General features: G+C 43.6%; 1 protein-coding gene across 1 annotated transcript in view; it reads left to right on the top strand.

Annotated features, from left to right (window-relative positions):
• LOC109306591 (neurobeachin) overlaps positions 1 to 17,946 on the top strand; it is a 529,566-nt gene that overhangs the window by 13,595 nt on the left and 498,025 nt on the right. The window contains exons 2-5 of the mRNA XM_019530077.1: positions 7,717 to 7,740; positions 11,690 to 11,870; positions 16,284 to 16,417; positions 17,583 to 17,690. Coding sequence (XP_019385622.1) covers positions 7,717 to 7,740; positions 11,690 to 11,870; positions 16,284 to 16,417; positions 17,583 to 17,690 — 447 coding nt within the window. The remainder of the gene's footprint in view (positions 1 to 7,716; positions 7,741 to 11,689; positions 11,871 to 16,283; positions 16,418 to 17,582; positions 17,691 to 17,946) is intronic.

Here is a 17,946-nt window from a genome sequence, read left to right as displayed (position 1 = left end):
GAGATGACCTGCGCCTGAGAGTCCTGAAGGAACTGGCTGAGCCTATAGCAGCATCACTGGCCAAGTTGTTTGAAGAGTCGTGGAACTCAGGAGGGAGTGGTCCTGGAAAACTGGAGGAGGGCCAATGTAGTGCCCATCTTAAAGAATGAGAAAAGGGATGACCCTGGAAACTACAAACTGGTCAGCTTGACTTTGGTCCTGGGTAAAATCTTAGAAAAATTTGTTAAGGAAACCATCAATTACAAGCTGGTAACCAATGAGATGTTAAGAAGCAACCAGCACAGGTCTGTTGAGGGTAGGTCTTTCCCTATAAACCTAGTATCCTTTGACGACCAGGTAACTAGCTGTCTGGATGAGGGGCATGAGGTTGACATAATTTACTTTGACTTCAGCAAAGCTTTTAATTCCATCTCCCGTGAGATTCTCTCAAGCAAACTGGAGGGTACTGGGCTGGACCAGCTTAGAAGCCACTCCCAGAGAGTGGTAATAGATGGGAAGGCCTCATCCTGGAAGGTCATCTCCAGTGGTGTCCCGAAGGGATTGGTGCTTGGACCCATGTTCTTTAATGTATATATTGATGACTTGGATGAGGTGGTGGAAAGCTCGATGATCAAGTTCATGGATGATAACAAGCTGTGGGGAAACACAGGCACATCAGAGAATAGAGTAAAGATCCAGGATGACCTTGACAGACTGGATTCATAGGCAGAAGAGGATCAGATGAGGTTTAACAGAGAGAAGTACAAGGTCCTTCATCTGGGGAAGAAGAATCCTCATCATAACTACATGATGGGTCCACTGGCTGGGCACAGCATCTGAATGAGACCTGGAGGCTTTGATTGATCAGAAGATGAACATGAGCCAACAGAGCAATGAGGTTGCCAGTTAGGCAAATAGAACTCTGGCATGTATCAGCCAATGTGTGGCCAGTAGATCCAGGGAGGTGCTCCCTGGCATTGGTGAGGCCTCATCTGGATTACTATGTCCAGTTCTGTGCACTGCACTTCAGGAAGGACATGGATAAGCTTGAGTGGGTACAAAGAAGAGCCACCAGTTTGGTTAAGGGCATGGAGGATAGGTCTTATGAGGAGAGATTCCAGGAACTGGGCCTGTTCAGTCTGAATAAGAGAAGGCTGAGAGATGACTTGATAGTCACTGACAAGTATGTCAGGGGTGAGCATCAAGATCTAGGGGAAGCAACTCTTCAGGAAGGCACCTCAAGGGAGGACGAGGATCAGTGGGCATAAGTTAATAGAGAGTAAATTCAGGCCAGACATAAGAAAAAAATTATTTGTAAAGGTCACCAGAATTTGGAACGCACTCCCAGCAGTGGTGGCGCAGTCACCCTCCTAGGAGGTGTTCAAGATGAAACTGGACAGACATCTTGTCAAGCTTGTCTGAGCTTGCTTGGGCGTGGGCAGCGGGATACCATGGTGGGGTGCAGGCAGGCTAAGCACTCATCATGTGCTCAAGGCTCATCCTGCGGCTTTCCCAGGCCAGGGCTGGGCATGGGAAAGGGTCAGCAATGATGTGGAAGGGGACTAGGGGTGTTGTGGCCCATGCCTAGCAGCCAACCAGGGGTGGCTTGCATGTTTGGCTCTGATCAGGAGTCTTCAGCAGCCTAGGGACCCTGTAGGACATTCTGTGAGGCATGTGAGAGCTCCCCCTACTGGCTGGCCTCAGGCAATGAGCAGGCTTCAAGCCCCACCCCGAATGACAAACATCTGTTCAGTTTGAAAGCACTCTAACTTTTAGCAGTTACTAAAACTTGATAGAATTCTTTCATTATGCTCTTTTTGAACATGTGTAGTTAGCCTAAGTGTACACCATTTATTCCATGTACTGAATGAAGCAGTGTTTCTGTGGAAAAATACTATTATTAGAGCTCTAGTGGATTCAAGGTGGAAGTGGGCTGCACTGTGGCTCCTTTAGTCTTGCAGGTTCCCCTGTACACTCCGGCTTGCTCCTCATCAGCAGGGAAGCAAAAACCATGGTTTTAAACGTGGCACCATTGTTTAATAACTAGGGCCCACTTCTGCCATGAATCCAGCAGGGCCGAGTTATCATATATTTAGACTATAAAACTGCATAGACGCATTTGAATTAAGATTGCTAGATAACTTTAATCTTGTTATTTTCTAACTTCTGAGAACTCAACACTGGACCTTTTCAGAACTTGAATAGTCTTTTAACTCCATTTTTGCATATGTATTGTAATATAAATAGTATGCGGCGCTAAGGATAAGTGCCTTTAAGTACATATTGGAAGACAGTTAAATAAAAGAAGAGAATATTTAAAGATGTAATAGCAAACAGATGAGCTGGCCTGGAAATGTGTCTTTACGCTGACGTGCCAAAGAATTCCAGTGACAGTTCTGGTGTCTTGCTTATAAGTAATTCTGCAAAGATCACATCCCCTGGAAGAAAGATATTAATATGTTGAATGCTTAAACTTTGTGCTGTAAGTATATGGGGTTTTTTTATTAACACAAATGAGATTCCCTTAATATCCCCCAAATTTTACAATTAAAAGAGAAGGTATACAAATGCAAAACAAAAAAAGGACCATGCTGGAAATGGAAAAGGAGTGTAAAAAAAAAATGCCTTTTACTAATTAAAAAAAAAGAATTTTGTTTCCATGGAAAGAGCTGTTTGGCTAGATAGACTCAAGATACCGCTTAGAAAATACCATCTCTTAACTTCCATTCATTTTTTAATTACAGAAAAATAATAGCCATACTTCTATTACAGAGAACTCAGATTACAACAGATAAGAATGTTTTCGTCACTATGGATACCTGAATGAAATAAAATGTGTTTATCATGTAAATCCTGTGCAGGAGTTTGAACAGCTTACGGTGCTAATACTGCAGACCACCCTTAAAAGGAGAATCATTGGGATAGACCAGCAGTCCAAACCAATCATTTATTACCATAAGAAAGGCAGTCATGAATGAAGACTTAGGGATGTGGAGTAAGGGTAAAAAATATTTAGCTTCGAAAATCTGATATGGCTTTATTGAACCTAGGAGAAACTCTGTTCCTATTGAAATCAGAAGGAGTTTAATGCCATTTACTGTTTTGGATCAATAATTTCATTCACCTCTTGCATGCAAAATCTAAAAAGATTGAAACATGAGTGGGTCCCAAGACTGATTCTAAGATCAAGCCCATTCCTGATGGCTAGCCTGAGTGAAAGGATGGCTAAACTATGTTTTCTACTTTAAAGGGGGGGGAAAAACCTGTTGATTTCAGACTTCCTTCATCTTTTGCTGGAGTAGATACTTTGGTGGCATCTCTAGTGCATAAAATATCAGAAATACATTTGGTATTACAAACACAGTTGTCATCTCAAAGATGTTAGCATCAAAATATCTTACATTGGAACAAGTGAATTGTTGAAAGAGATATTAGATATGATTTGGGCTAGGGACAGACATACAAACTGGTTTAAGTGATCAGAAACTGAGTTAAACCTGTAACAAAACAGGTTGATGATCTGCTCAGGTCCCTTCCAACTATGAAAGCATAAGTTAAGTACCTACAAACCAGTTTCAAAATGGCCAAAACCAGTTTGAGATAAACCTGTTTGAATGTAGCATCAGACTTAACTGATTGAGCTCAAACTGGTTTGTGCAACTTGTGTCCCAGCCCCTTTCCTGGTTTAAGTTAAATTTGAATCCCCCAGTATCCCGGCATGCTCTCTGGGTTGTGCTGTCTGCTCCAGCAGAGCAGGGCTGGCCTCGCCCCTCTGCTCCCTAGGGGCCTGGTCCACTGGCCCCAGAAGGGAGCAGGGAAGGGGTTTATTCCCCTCTCTCCCTCTCCTGTCCCACTGAAGTACACCTGCACTTCTCTGTTGGCTGTTCCAGCTGTGGGGACGTGCCCAGTCTCAGTGGTAGCTCAGAGTGAACTGGCCAGGTTTTTAATTTCCCCCTCCCTGTCCCTCCAGCACGGACCTGAGCTGGGATCCACCTAGCACTTCCCTTTTGCTGATGCAGCAGCAGGGCATGGCCAAATGCCAGGTGGCATGGCTCCTGAGGCACAGGAGACAGGGAGGGGTTTTATTCCCCCCTCTATCCCCACTGTCCCCAGGGCACCATAATGGGAGTCTGCCTGCCCCAGCCTCTGCCCCTGCTTGCTACATGGAGCAAGCAGCGGGATAAGTCCCCTCCTTCCCCCTCCGCTAGACACTGGAGGGAGGGGGGACTCACTCCTCTCTCTGCCCCCTCACCTAAGGGGCTCTGCAGGCTGGCCTCTGGATGGGCCCACACCCCTGCCACTGGAGCAGTGAGGGGGCAGGGCACTGATGGGGCAACTGCCCCTGTGCTGGTGTCTGGGGAGTGTGAGCGTGTTCCCGGTGTGGGGGGCTGTGAGTAGGGGTCAGAGCTCTCCACAGACTGCATCAGGCGGGCAACAGCACTGTGAGTTGGAGGCAGGCGTGGGCCCCTGAGCCTGCTGTGCCACTGCCACCTGCCTGTCACAGTCTGCGGCAGCTTTTCCCAACTTGTCCCCACTCCCCCCTGCAGCGTGCCCCCCTACCAGGAAGAGTCTCACACTCAAAGACACCTTGACAGGGGCTGTAGCCCCCATCAGGGTCTCTCCCCCCTTGCTGCTCCAGGGTTGGGGGCATGGCCAGAGGCCAACCAGCAGGGCCCCTCAGGTGAGGGGGCAGGAAGGGGGCTTTATTCCTTCAGCTCTGGCTGAGGGGGCCGGAGGGGGCTTATCCCATCACTCGCTCCCTGGAGCAAGTGACAGCAGCAGTCAGGGTTAGCAGACCCCGCTGCAGTCCCCCAGAGGCATAGCAGGGAATAACCCCACTCCTGCTCCCTTGCCTAAGGGGCCCTGCTGGCCAGCCTCTGGCTCTCCCCCTGCCCCTGGAGTGGCTTGGGGAAAGCAACCCCAATGGAGACTGAAGCCCCTGTCTTACAGTGCAAGCCTCTTCCCGGTGGGGGGGGGCGGGCGCGTGCTGGGGGCAAGAGTAGGGTGGGAAAAGCTGCTGCAGACTGCACGGGTGAGCAGCGGTACTGCTGGGGAGGGCTTGGAGGGGTATGGTCCCCCCTGAGCCCTGGTGCCACTGCCCACCCCATGTAGCCTGCAGCAGCTCTGAGCCTAGTCGCGGCCTCCGTATTGGGAAGAGGTTCATGCTCCCCAGACACCAGCACAGGGGTTGCTGCCCTGTCAGGGCCCTGCCCCCTCGCTGCTCCAGCAGCAGGAGCAGGGGCCCAGCCAGAGACTGGCTTGCGGGGCCCCTTAGATGAGGAGGCAGAATGGGGCTTATTCCACTGCTTCCTCTGTCCAGGGAATGAACAGTGGCAGGGTTCGGGGCAGGCAGACACGCACTGTGGTCCCTTGGGAGCAGTGGGGGTAGAGAGGAGAATAAATCCCATCTCTGCCTCCTCTGCCTCACGAACCATGCTGCCTCGTGTTTGGCCACAGCCTGCCACTGCAGCAGTATGGGGGGAATGCTGGGTGGACCCCAGCTTGGGTCCATGCTAATGGGGCAGGGGGGGAGGGAATTAAACCACCTACTTGGCCAGTTCACTCCAGGCTAGTGCTGGGGCTGGCCACACTCCCCCACAGCACAGCTTCCCTGCAGCCGAGGGCTGCTCTAGCTCCCCCTGACTCCTGGCCTGAGCTACTCCATGTATGTGCCTGCATTTCATGAATGTATTCACTTGCAGATTGGTTCAATCTAGGCAGGTTAGACTCACCTGGCTTTTTGAATGTCTGTCACTAGTCTTGGAGACCAAGTGCCTGCCTGGGGTGTGGGAAGTGGAGCTTTTGTTCAGATTAGGCTGTCTTGATGTAGTCATTAAAATTGGTCAATTAACATTTAGATTTCTACTTTCATTCCTGGAGATAAATTGTGTTTTGCAAATTTATTGCATACAGTACCATGGAATCTGAGACGGTGCTGTCAAAGGTCTGTCCTTATGCAGCTTGCCTCAATAGTGTGATTAAGGCACAGCAGGTTTTGTAACGGTGACGCATAAGGGAATGATGGAGAAAGCATAGCACTTAGCTGCCTTTCGTTCCCCAGCTTGAATGACCAGGTGTCTGTTTTACAGACCAGTTGGATGGAGTTTGCCTTTGACATGAGCGTGGAGCAAGGCTTGGATAGTCACTACAGAGCTGTACTGAGACAATTTAACTGCTTAGCCACTGCCACTAGTAAACCAGTTATCCCTTTGTAAAAATGGTTAATTGGAGATTTCATTTTCATGTGTACCTTCAGTTATTTTCAGTGTTTGAGGTTCAGTGGTCATAGAATCATAGAAAAATAGAACTGTAGGTGACTTTAGGAGGTCATCTCATCCAGTGTCCTGCACAAGCAAGGATCCTCCCTCCCTGAATCATCCCAGACAACAGTTCGCCTAATCTGTATTTTGTTTTTTGCTTTCCAAGAGAATAAAGAGCTAACTTCATAAAAATCACAAGTTGATTTTGTGTCAACCAACTTGCTGAGCACTCACCTTTAGCAATCAGCCTTCATTCAGATATGATGTTTTGGCCACCCGAACTATAGATTGACCCAGAAGTCACTAGTATATTTTGAAAACAGCTCCTGACAGCAAAAAGAATATAGCTTAGAGTAGTTCTGGGGTATGAAAGTTCTTGCAGAGAAAAAGTGATGCTGTCTTAAAGTATGAAGCCTGGTGGAATGGCTAAAATTGGAGTTTCTGAGTAACCTCAGACTCCTTAGCAGGGGTGGGGAAAATGCAGCCTACCAGACCGTTTTGTCTGGCCCACGTGGCCCCTAAACAATTTAGAAAATTAGTATTTATCTGCCCCTGGGTGCCTCGGTGGCTTGCCAAAACTCAGTACACGACCCTCTGCCCAAAATAATTGCCTGCCCCTGCCTTCGGGTTTACCTGAGTTTTGAAAACCTTGAAGTTTCCCTAGTGGTTCAAAAACATTCAAGTTTTTATCCTGGCTTGGAATTTGGTTTGAAAAATATAAACAGTTTTCATGCAAGTAACAGCACAACACATCTTTTTCAATACAATAAGCTTTACACGTAAAGAATCAAGGCTTTTTTTTATTGATAATTATATTTTATTAACTAATTTCAATAGTTTATTTATTAAATAATGTTGAACATGTTTGGCTTTAAAAATATAAACAGTTTTCATGCAAGTAACAGCACAACACATCTTTTTCAATACAATAAGCTTTACACGTAAAGAATCAAGGCTTTTTTTAATTGATAATTATATTTTATTAACTAATTTCAATAGTTTATTTATTAAATAATGTTGAACATGTTTGGCTTTAAATATAGTCTCCACATTCATAATTTAAAACTTAGCTTGTTCCATTTCAGTTATACAATTATCTTTTTTTTACTCGTACAGTTCATATAATCAGTAAAATACTACCTTATATATATAAAAATTAGTACTATATTTTTCATTTTGTCCATATATTACATAAAATATGTATTTTGGGTTTGGATGGATCAACATTTTATATGAATTGCATAATTATGTGATGTACAGGGTTTACTGAGCTTTAGTTTTTTTTAAGGATATTTTTGTTTTCAAGTGTTGACTTAAGCGGAAATGCTTATTTTATTGTATTTATTGATCAAGTGAATATATGATTGCAGCAAATTACTTTGTTTCAATTTTACATTGTATTTTCTGTTGACTTTAATAATTTTCTTTTTCTTTTATTGTTGTGATCTGTTGTCTGTTTTGTCTGTTGCATGTCCAGGGTTCTAAGGTTAGTATTAATGCTGTAAGTTTCAGTTTTTTTCATTTTCAAAAGTTTCTTATTTTGATAATTTAGCTTTTTGCCCTTTAAACTTTCTTTTCATAATATTCACCAGGATGTACTAAGATGCATTTCAGGTGAATTTATGATTTTTCCTAAGCCTTTTTTATCATCAACTAATATATTGACAGATATTATATTGCTTATTCTAAAGTACCAATCTTAGTTTGTCAAGTCCATGATCCAGTTTAAAGGGCAGACATGTTATTCAGTAGTAAAACTCGAACTTAGTTCAAACTTTGAACATGTCTGGGAATTTTGTTCTTCTTAAAGAAAATTCATAATAAGTATACTAGTGAAATACTAGAGCAAATCTCAACTGTATTTTCAAGCAAGAATCCCAAAACAAGTTCCTATAAGCTACTTGAAACTTATGTTAGCAGCCTGCTGAGCTGCACCCTGATGTGGCTTCTTTAATTTAAATGTCTAAGTGATTTTATAAACAATTTATCAGACCTTTATGAAAAGATGCAAGTAGTGTTCTAGTGTGACAAGAGAGTCGTAACAGAAAAATGTCAGAATGTCAGCGAGAACTTTCTAGAGGAATGCAGTGCTAGTGACAGTCCTTCAGAGGGTTAATGTTCATAATACCATTTGCTTTTTCTTACTGCACAGATTCTAAAAGGTGACAACCTCCATAGAATTACTGATATACTTTGCTCTTGAGAGAAACAAAATGCAGTGTTATCTACCAGTTTGATCATAGATTCACCTTATATCTTTTATGTGTCAGAGCAGTTACTGTCTTAAGATTGTTTCGCATGATTTGCACTGTTTTAAACTTCAGCCATTATTTCAACAAGTTGTTACTGACTGAAGACATTGAATTCTCAGCAGATTATTTAAATTTCTTCTCTGCTCTTTTTATTATCTATTAGAAAAAACTGTCATGCCTAGAGCCACTTACTATCTTAGGTTCCTTCACACTTTAGCAAAATGGTAAAAATTTCAAAACCATCTGACTCATTTTCAAAAGGGACTTAGGAACTTAATTCTTGATGGCAATAAGTGAGACTCAAGCCCTTATAGGCGCATTTTGTAAAAGTATTTTGGTTCCTGAGGATGCAAATAAGTACCTGGTGGGATTTGTGAAAGCACCTAGCTGACTGTCTCCTGTGATTGATATCAGGAAGGTGTAGATACCTGAATGCCTTGCTTTTGTAAATATCACTCTGGGCCTATCTGCACCTTTATGCACCTAAATGAGTTTTAAAATTATGATCTTTAATGCCTAAAGACAAAATCCAAATTGTTCTTATAGGTGCCAAACTTACAAAATACCCCCACCTCAACAAGTGCAAAACCACCTTAGATCTTAATTCATTAAGGCTAGTTACAGATACACGGGAAAGCTGAATTGTATTAAAAATGGCTACCTGATCTAAATTCGTTCATCCAGGTGTGAACCTTACACTTAGATCCCTTAGGTCAATCTAAGTGTGAACTGTACAGAAGTTCAGAAAGGTTAGATTGGTTTAAAAATGGCTGACCCTGTTTAATTTAATCCTACCTTGGAGGTAGTCTAATTTAGATCAGGTCCAGCAAGAATCATCTAACTGAACTTCTGTACATTTCCCAGTGCAGCCCCAGGGCTGGGAAAGCCCAGCCGCTGGTCCCAGCCCTGGGGCTGCACTTTTCCTACTCACCCCAGCATTATGCTATTTTTACTCCTGACCCTTTGCCCCACCCCCAGATGGACACAAACCCCTTGCCCAAGTGCCTACTAAACTGCCATCCTGCAAGCTGCTCTCAATGCCAGTTTTACTAGCATTCACTGGTGCCAGGACATGAGGAAGTAAGTCAGGGTGGGGAGAGGGGTGGGCTGGATGCAGGGGTGTTTGTTGGCAGGAAGGATTGGTGGCTAAAAATAGCCTCTGGTCTTGGTGAGAAAGAGCCCACATGTCCCACCAACCCCATTCACCATGGAGCCACTAGCTCCCCCCAGTCCACCTGCCCCTCCCCCTCCCCTGACTTACTTCGGTCAGGCTCCTGGGACCAGTGAAAACCAGTAAAACTGGTCCTGGGAGCAGTTTGAGGGAACAGGGACAGTTTGGTTGGGGTGTGTAGAAGGGTGCTTGGCGGGTCGGAGAACCTCTCCAATCCCACCAATCCTCCTCCCCCCTCCAGCAGACCTCGCTTCCCCCCTGCTCCTGTCAAACCACCCCAGACCCCAGGAGCTCCTCCCTTCAGACCCCATTAGCCCTCCTGATCCTCCTCAATCCCCCCTATCAATCCTGCTAGCCCCACCCAAACCCACCAAGCCCTTTATGGACCCTGCTAGCTCGCCAAGTCCCCTACATTCCTGATAGCACCCTGATTCAGCTCAGCCCCGCAAATCCTGCCAAACCATTCCACACCCCAGCAACCACTGCCACAGACCCACTTCTCTCTCCTGATCCTCCCAATCCTCCTGGACCTCATCGACTCTGCTAGTTCCCCTGGCGATACCAAGCTCCACTGCTAGCTCCCCTTTCCCGACTTACCTTAGATCTGGTGTTCATTTTTAACTTGTTCTAACCTGCCTGAAACCCTGTACAAACCCTAAGTGTCTCCTTCTTGTCCTGTAAATTTGCCTTGGCATCTTGCCTTCTGCTGGTGCACGTGTTCAGAATCATTTCAGATTGAACAACTAATATGCAATACATGCTGCCAGGGTTATTTCTGTATTTCAAGCAATGGCTGTCTAATGTAAAAGGCATAAATAGGCCTTGTAGGAGGACTCAGTATTTGGGTTGCTGCTTTCCCTTCCTGAGAATGCCCTTACCAATGGTTAATAAATTTGTGTTCCATCGTGCTTGATCTCTCTCTTGTCCAAAAATTCTTAGCTCTTTTAGCTTCCTGCCTTTATTGGAAGGGTGAGACGCTGCTGGGAAGTTGAGAGTGTGAGATTTAGTCCCCTCAGGTTATGGCGAGCCTAGAACAGGTGTTCCTAAGTGGCGGTGGTTGCTGTTGGGCTGTTGCACAACAGGTGGGCATCACTTTGAGGGATTGACTGTGCAGTGCTGGGGTACTCCAAATTTTGTGTTGAAATCAGCACTGCTTCCAATGTGATTTAGGTGCCCTGGCTTAAGTAGTTGCCTTTTCTATGGCATTTGAATTCCAAAATGGCACCTAATGTGGATGCCACTATTTCTGAAAATGCTACCCTAAATCATAATCCTCTTTTACATTTCAGAAATAATGATAGGCTTATTCTTAGTTTTGCTGTGAGCTCAGTTTGTGGCAATGCAACATTGCCCCAGAGTAAAGGAAAACCATTACCCCATATTGCATATATGTGGCATCAGGTATGGATTTGGCACAGTTTATTCCCTCACTAGAGCAGGAAGGAGAAAGTAAACTGCATTCTGTCTTGACCCGTGCCAGCTTTATGCCCAAAATATATTTTTCTAGTAGACCAGTCAATGTATGTAGGGCCAAGGCCCTATTCACTTTCCACTCTGTTCCACTCCTCCTACTTACCTGTTTGGGGGGAAGGGGAAGGGGAAGGGGATGTGTACCAACTCTGCAGAGTATATGACCTTCCTGTGCTACCTAGGGATACATATACCCTGTTCAGAAACATAAAGAAGTATGGATCCCCTAATGTCTTGCAATGCAGCAGTAGCTGGGCCAGAATTGAGTCCTATGTAAATACTAGTACTTTTTTCAATGATATTAGATCTTATAATATCTAACATAGCATGCAAGCCTGAATTCATCTTTTTTACTCTCCATTTTTGTACTATCTGTTGTTTTAATTTACATTAAGTGACACTCAGGTCATTTACATTGATGAAAATCACACAAAGTAACTTTTGTAATTTTTTTTCATTTATGCATTTATAATTAATTGTAGAAAGGAAGACGTATAGGTTACATGCATATGTAAGTTTTATTCTGCTAAATTTAACACAATTGTTTTCTCTTAAAGACTGAATTAGAAAATATTGAAGTGACGCAAGGAATGTCAGCAGAGATGGCAGTAACTTTCCTCAGCCGACTGATGGCTATGGTTGATGTACTAGTATTTGCCAGTTCCCTAAATTTTAGTGAGATTGAAGCTGAAAAAAATATGTCATCTGGAGGCTTAATGCGGCAGTGCCTAAGGCTTGGTAAGTCTCTCCAGCACAACACAGACAGTGTGCATTAAATAATTACTTACAGATCAGTGAACTAGAGCTACAGTGAATGGTAATGCAAGTAGAAATTGGTCTAGTTCTGACTCTGATATGATCGATTACAGTACTCCAAAATGTTTTGGGACACAGAAAGAGCTGTATTATACATCCAAGCTTAAAGTTGTTGTTAGATACTTACAAACTGCAAATTGTAAATCATATTGTAATCTAAAAGAAATTAGTGAGAGGAAGAGTATTATTGTTTCCCTTCCTCAAACACTGATTTTAGTGCACTTCTGTTGTTAAACATTTTCATCAATGCCTTTGGTTCTTTAAGAACTGTCTCTGTAAATCTCCTCTCTTTGGATCTTGATTCCATGAGTTTAAAAATCATCTAGAAAAGTGTGATAATTTAACGTATCCGTACACACTTGCAGTTCCATTGCAAGGCTGTCAAGAATAGTGCCTTATTATTATTCCTGCTGCTGTTGGCTGTAGATCTTGCAAATATTGTCTGTTAGCTTCACTGCAGCATCACTTTTATTCTACCTTTTCTGTTACTTTCATGCTGTTTGTAAACTGATATAGTACTGTTTATATTCAGATGATTTTAGATATTAGGATTGTTAAAATAACTTTTCTAATGAAATCCACCTGAGAGACCCAGATTCAGTGGCATGGAGCAGTTTCTGCAGTTCATTTGGCAGCTGCAGAACCTCAATAAAACATAAAGCTATGCCTTGAAGACAGTGTTCTGGTGCATTAATGTCCTTTGATTTTACTTTAAAACCAATGTGGATTCAATAAAGCCTTATCACAGGCTGTGTGCAGACAAAATGAAAGGCGTGTGTGCACGACACTTTAAAGCAAGCCAAATGGTGTTGATATTTGCATGTCTCAGCAGCACGTTCATTCTAGGCGCTGTAGGACATTTGGTGGCATAATGCACCTTAAATGACTTGGGGTGCAGCAAACTAAAACGCAAAGGAGTTGATGTACTAGTTTTAGGAGAAGTTTTAGTTTGCTGCCCCTACAGTTGTGGAGCGAAGCACCGGGCTCTGTGCAGCTCCACGGCTCTGCAGGAAGCCCTGCAAGCAGTTTGACAGCAGCCTGGAAAAGCAGCTCCGCACAAGAAAAGCAGCAAGCCTGATCTCTCCCCCGCCCCCTCCCCCAGAGCCTGCCTGCCTGAGCTGCATGGGGGCCTCGTGCTTCCCTCCGGGGCTACAGTGCCCCCTGGGACTGCCCGAGACAGGTGCCTGCAGGCGGGTGCCACCTGGTGGGGGGGGCCGCCGCTGCTGCGGAGGGAAGCACCAGCCCCCCCTCCCCATGTCTCAGGATTGGCTCTGCCCACTGGCAACTCGCCCTCCCTTCCCCTCTGGAGAGACAGGTAAGTCAGCAAGGTGTGTGCACGATATGTAGGTTTAATCAGGCCTAAATTGAAGCAGTGTTTTGTAAAACCCACTGCTTCAATTTAGGGCCTCTGTTTCATCTACACATGCCCACAGTGCTTATTTGTTGGGGCGCTTAATTCCTACGTTGGTCACAAATCCATAGCAAGCTGAATTGGTATTTTCAGGTCTGAAATATATACAGCCACTACAAAGAGTTCCATTCAGCTTCACTCAGTCATATTCCCTCTCTGTGGCTAAGTACAGAGAATCAAAAAGCCCAAGCCTGAATCGGTTCAATCTTTGCAGGTTATTCTAAACTGCTTACATTGAACCAAGAAGCAAGTGAATAGGCTTTTACTTTTGACTCTGGAAATGCAGCCACCTGCTTGCAGTGGCTCAGGCTAGAAGCTGGAAGGCACTAGAGCAAGCCCTCCTTTCCCTTTGGCAGTGGCAGGAAGGCTGGAGGGATGCTGAGAGAGAAGGACTCCAGATTCCCCCCCGCTACTTGAACTGGGGGGGGGGCAGGGTCATGGCTAGACCCCAGCAGGCCACTGAGTACCCCTGGCCTGCATGGTCCCCAGCCAGGATGTGCCTGGAGGGGGAAGAAAAAGCCCCTGCCAGGTTCTTTCCCACACCCAGTGAGCAGTGGGGGGCATGGTCAGATGCAGGCTGTGGCCTGGCATCCTGAAGGAGGGAGGGAGGAGATTTTAAATCCCCCACCCTTCCCTTTTCCACTGGCATGGGCTTCAGTGGGGGTCTGCCTGGCAGGGATGTAGCAGCCCTGCTAGGCTTTATCCCACTCCGTGCTCAAGTGATGTGGGGGAAAGCCTGGCAGGGCCTCCTGTTCCCCTGCCAGGCATACTCATGCTGGGGTCCCGTGCCAGTGGGAGAGGGTAGGGAGGGCGGTTAAGTCCCACCCTCCCTCCCCACACTTCACCTTGGGAGCTGGTCTAGGTTCAGCATATGGCCACACCCTCTCCCCTACCACTCAAGCCAGGAGGTGGAGGGAAAATCCTGGCAGGGTTGCTGTGCCTCTGACAGGCAGACCTCAGCTAGGGTCCTGTGCTGGTGGGAGAGGGGAGGGGAGGGAGGATTAATTCCCTCTTCCTCCCCACTTCACCTCAGGGGGCCAGCCTGGGGTCTGGCCATGTGCCCCTGCACCCGAGGAGGCAGGGGAAGCCTGGCAGAAGCTGCAGTCTCAAGCAGGGTAACCCCTCCCCACTAACCCCACCCGCCTTCTCAGCCAGCGGAACAGTGATAGTGCTCTGGCTGGGCAGTGGAGGAGCTGCTCCAATCCTGCTCTGCTGGAGCGGACAGCACAGCCCAGGCAAGGGCTGCTGGGGGACTGTGAGTTTACTTAAACCAGGAAGGGGTCTGGGACAGAAGTTTCTTAAACTGGTTTGACTTAAGTCAGTTAAGATACTACATTCAGATTTATCTTAAACCAGTTTTGGTCATTTTATAAGTGGTTTATGTGCACTGAACTTCTGTTCTATTACATGTTTAAACCAGTTTCTGATCACTTAAACCAGTTTGTGTAACTTCTGTCCCTAGCCTGTAGGAGTTAAGTCTGTTCATTTCAGGAGAGCAGTTCCACCATCTTTAATTAACTCTCTACAATCTTCTACTCTGTTTTTATAATTTGTAATATTTTTTCTCAAATGTAGGGGTTTCCAAAGGGCATTCTTGCCAAGGGATATTCCATTCATAAAGTCCTCAATTCCTTCCTCTGCAGAGTCAAACTTGTACACCTTTATTTTAATTCTGTTTATTAGACTGTGTTCTGAATTGGATGATACTGAGAATAGATAGCTATATCTGTTACCAACCTTAATACTAAAGACTAAGATCTACAAAAAGATAGGCACAATAGCAGCTGCAGGTAGCTAATTAGATAATAGAGTTGCAGGTAGCAGTCTGTTTCCCATTTTAATCCTCCTTAATGTCCTGCGGTTGGATCATACTTCCAACATGGAAGGAAATTCCATAGGAACTCTCTTTGGGCATATTGTGACTAGGTGTTCTGGTGTGTAATAAAGAAAACTGATTAAAAAGTGAGGAAAAAAGCAGCATGCCCTCATTCCTCTTTCCCCAGAAAAGAAAACCATAGTTAAAAGTAGATAGTAAAAATCCTAAACTTTTCAGTCTTTCTTCCATGTAAGCATTTTCCTGTTACCCTGATTAGTTTTATCACCTGTTCCTGAAGCCCTTTATTTCTGCTATATACTTTTTGAGATGGGGACTCATGAGGTATATCAGTGATTTATATAAATGGCATAAAATATTTTTCTGTAATATTTTCCATTCCATTTCTTAAATATTGTACTACTGTGTTCACTTTTTTGTTTGCTGTTGTGCACTGAGCAGAAATTTATTGAGCTGACATTTTCCTAAGATAGTAGTTAGCTTAGGATCTGCAAAACAGCAAAATTATTTCAGCCTGTTTTGCCTGATGTGCATCTCTCTATGTTTGTAAGCTGTGAATGTTATCTGCCATCATGTTGCTCATTCATCTATTTTGGTTACATCCCTCTGCAATTTTTCAGAGTCTTCCTGGGCCTTGAATAACTTTTGTTATCAATAACTTTTGACAGATCCTTGATAATTATTCCTCTGCTGATTTCCAAGATGATGAAAAGTGGCTATTTGTACCTACCCTTTGTTTTCTATTCCCACAGCCATAAGGAATGTGCTCCCGAAAGGTAGAGCAATAGAGATCTGAGAATTCCAGTTCAGAGGAACAGCCCTTCTCTTTAGATTTTGGTATATTTTTATGAGGCCAGGTATATAATGTAAGAATCTGCTCAACTGAAAATTTTGTGAGACTGGAAGAGTCATCATAATATTTCCTTAGACTGCAGTTCCCAGACTAGAATGTGGGATGTGACATTGTTGTTTTATCAGTCATCATTAGAAGAGAGATTTTTTCATTCAATTATAGCTATACATCCCTTAGCAATGTAACATTCTTGATCATCATTATGGCAAAACACTCATATTTGTTTATTTTTTTTAGTTTGTTGTGTTGCTGTGAGAAATTGCTTAGAATGCCGACAAAGACAGAGGGAGAGAGTGAACAAGTCTTCTTCGCTTATGAGTAGTAAAACTCAGGAAACTCTTCAGGGTGTGACGGCAACTGCAACAACCAAGGTAATCTAATGTTTCTTGTTTTACTATGTAAATTGTAGTATAGCTTAAAAGGAGGAGGAATTATTTCTTTAGAGTTTAAGCAGACACTGAATTGTCAGCCATGTGCAGGCTTAAAAAGAAAATGTTGTTGTTCTTATTTCAAATAAGAGAAGCTAAAAAGAGAAAATAGTGAACAGTATGATTGGATACTATTTGCAGAGCTTTCTTTTTAATATTTGTACTGTTTCAAAGATTAGATGCATCTCCCAACCTCCATCTTGTTGATAGTTGATTAGTCTATACTTTCTTTTTTAATCTCTAATGCCTCTGCAATGCATGATGATATCTTGCAATCAGATCATTATGGGTGAAATATTGAGCTCTGTTAACTTCAGTAGGGTTCTCTCTGCAGTTTTGACTCAAGGACTAGGATGTACATTTGCTTAATCTTCAGTTACAGCTTAAGATCACTTGTGTTGTCATTTTATTGATTGTTTCTGAATTTGTCAGTTTGTTCACAACTTCTGAAGGCTGAAGTGCCATAAAACTAAATTTAGAGAAACTAGAACCTTCCAGGTCTGAGATATGATGCTTTGGAATTCATTTTTTCACCACTGTATTCACATTGTTGTCTCTGCAATAGATTTTATTGCTCCGAAATGTCTCTGCAATATATTTTATTTCCTCAAAATGTAAAATAAGGCAAATCCTGTAAAGTAAAAAAGAAGTGCTTTCATATATTAATTATAATTTGGGCTACAGAGTTAACTATTTGAAGGCAGTTAGCATAGTTTGGCAGTTCACATTCAGTTAGCAGAGCTGCTCCCCCTGCTATAGCACATCTACATTATAGTGCATTACATTTTGCTTACACTGTCCATTACAGTACTGTAAAGCTTGTATCATATGAAATAATACCATCAGCGCAGTTTAATGTATTGAAATAGGAGAATTTGTCCAGCAGAACTAAAACAAGCTTATGAAGAACCTAAACAATTTTAGTACCAGTTTATTAGAGAAATACTTGTGCACACGTGTGTGTGTATCTGTTGTTGTGTCCAGTGGCTGAATATTACATTAGAAATATTTTGAACAAAAATGCAGTTTATTAAGTGTCTCAAATTCTTTGAATTTAGATCTTTCTGAAATTTTTATTTTTATTTTTTGCCATCTACTACATTTTTAGGCACCATTAGAAAATGTTCCTGGTAATCTTTCCCCCATAAAAGATCCCGATCGACTTCTTCAGGATGTTGATATCAACCGTTTGCGAGCAGTTGTTTTTCGTGATGTGGTGAGTAACTTGTAATGTGTTTTTTCTTTTGGGAAGGTAGTCACTAATATTTAGAAAGGAAGCCTAACATTGCCAAACACTTTTGTTTTAAATTTGCAGTGCAATAGGTCAGGGGAGACTTAACATTTATAGTTAAAGAAAAGGATAACAATTTTCAGGTGTAGTGGTCCCTAAATACTGTAGACTTCATAGACATTAGGGCTGGAAGGGACCTCGGAAGATCATCGAGTCCAGCCCCCTGCCCGAAGGGCAGGAA

Source organism: Crocodylus porosus, unplaced genomic scaffold (assembly GCF_001723895.1).
Source record: "Crocodylus porosus isolate Cpor-Errol unplaced genomic scaffold, CroPor_comp1, whole genome shotgun sequence".
Taxonomy (NCBI): domain Eukaryota; kingdom Metazoa; phylum Chordata; order Crocodylia; family Crocodylidae; genus Crocodylus; species Crocodylus porosus.
Note: the sequence above shows the minus strand (reverse complement) of the source record. Positions and strands in the feature narration are given on the sequence as shown.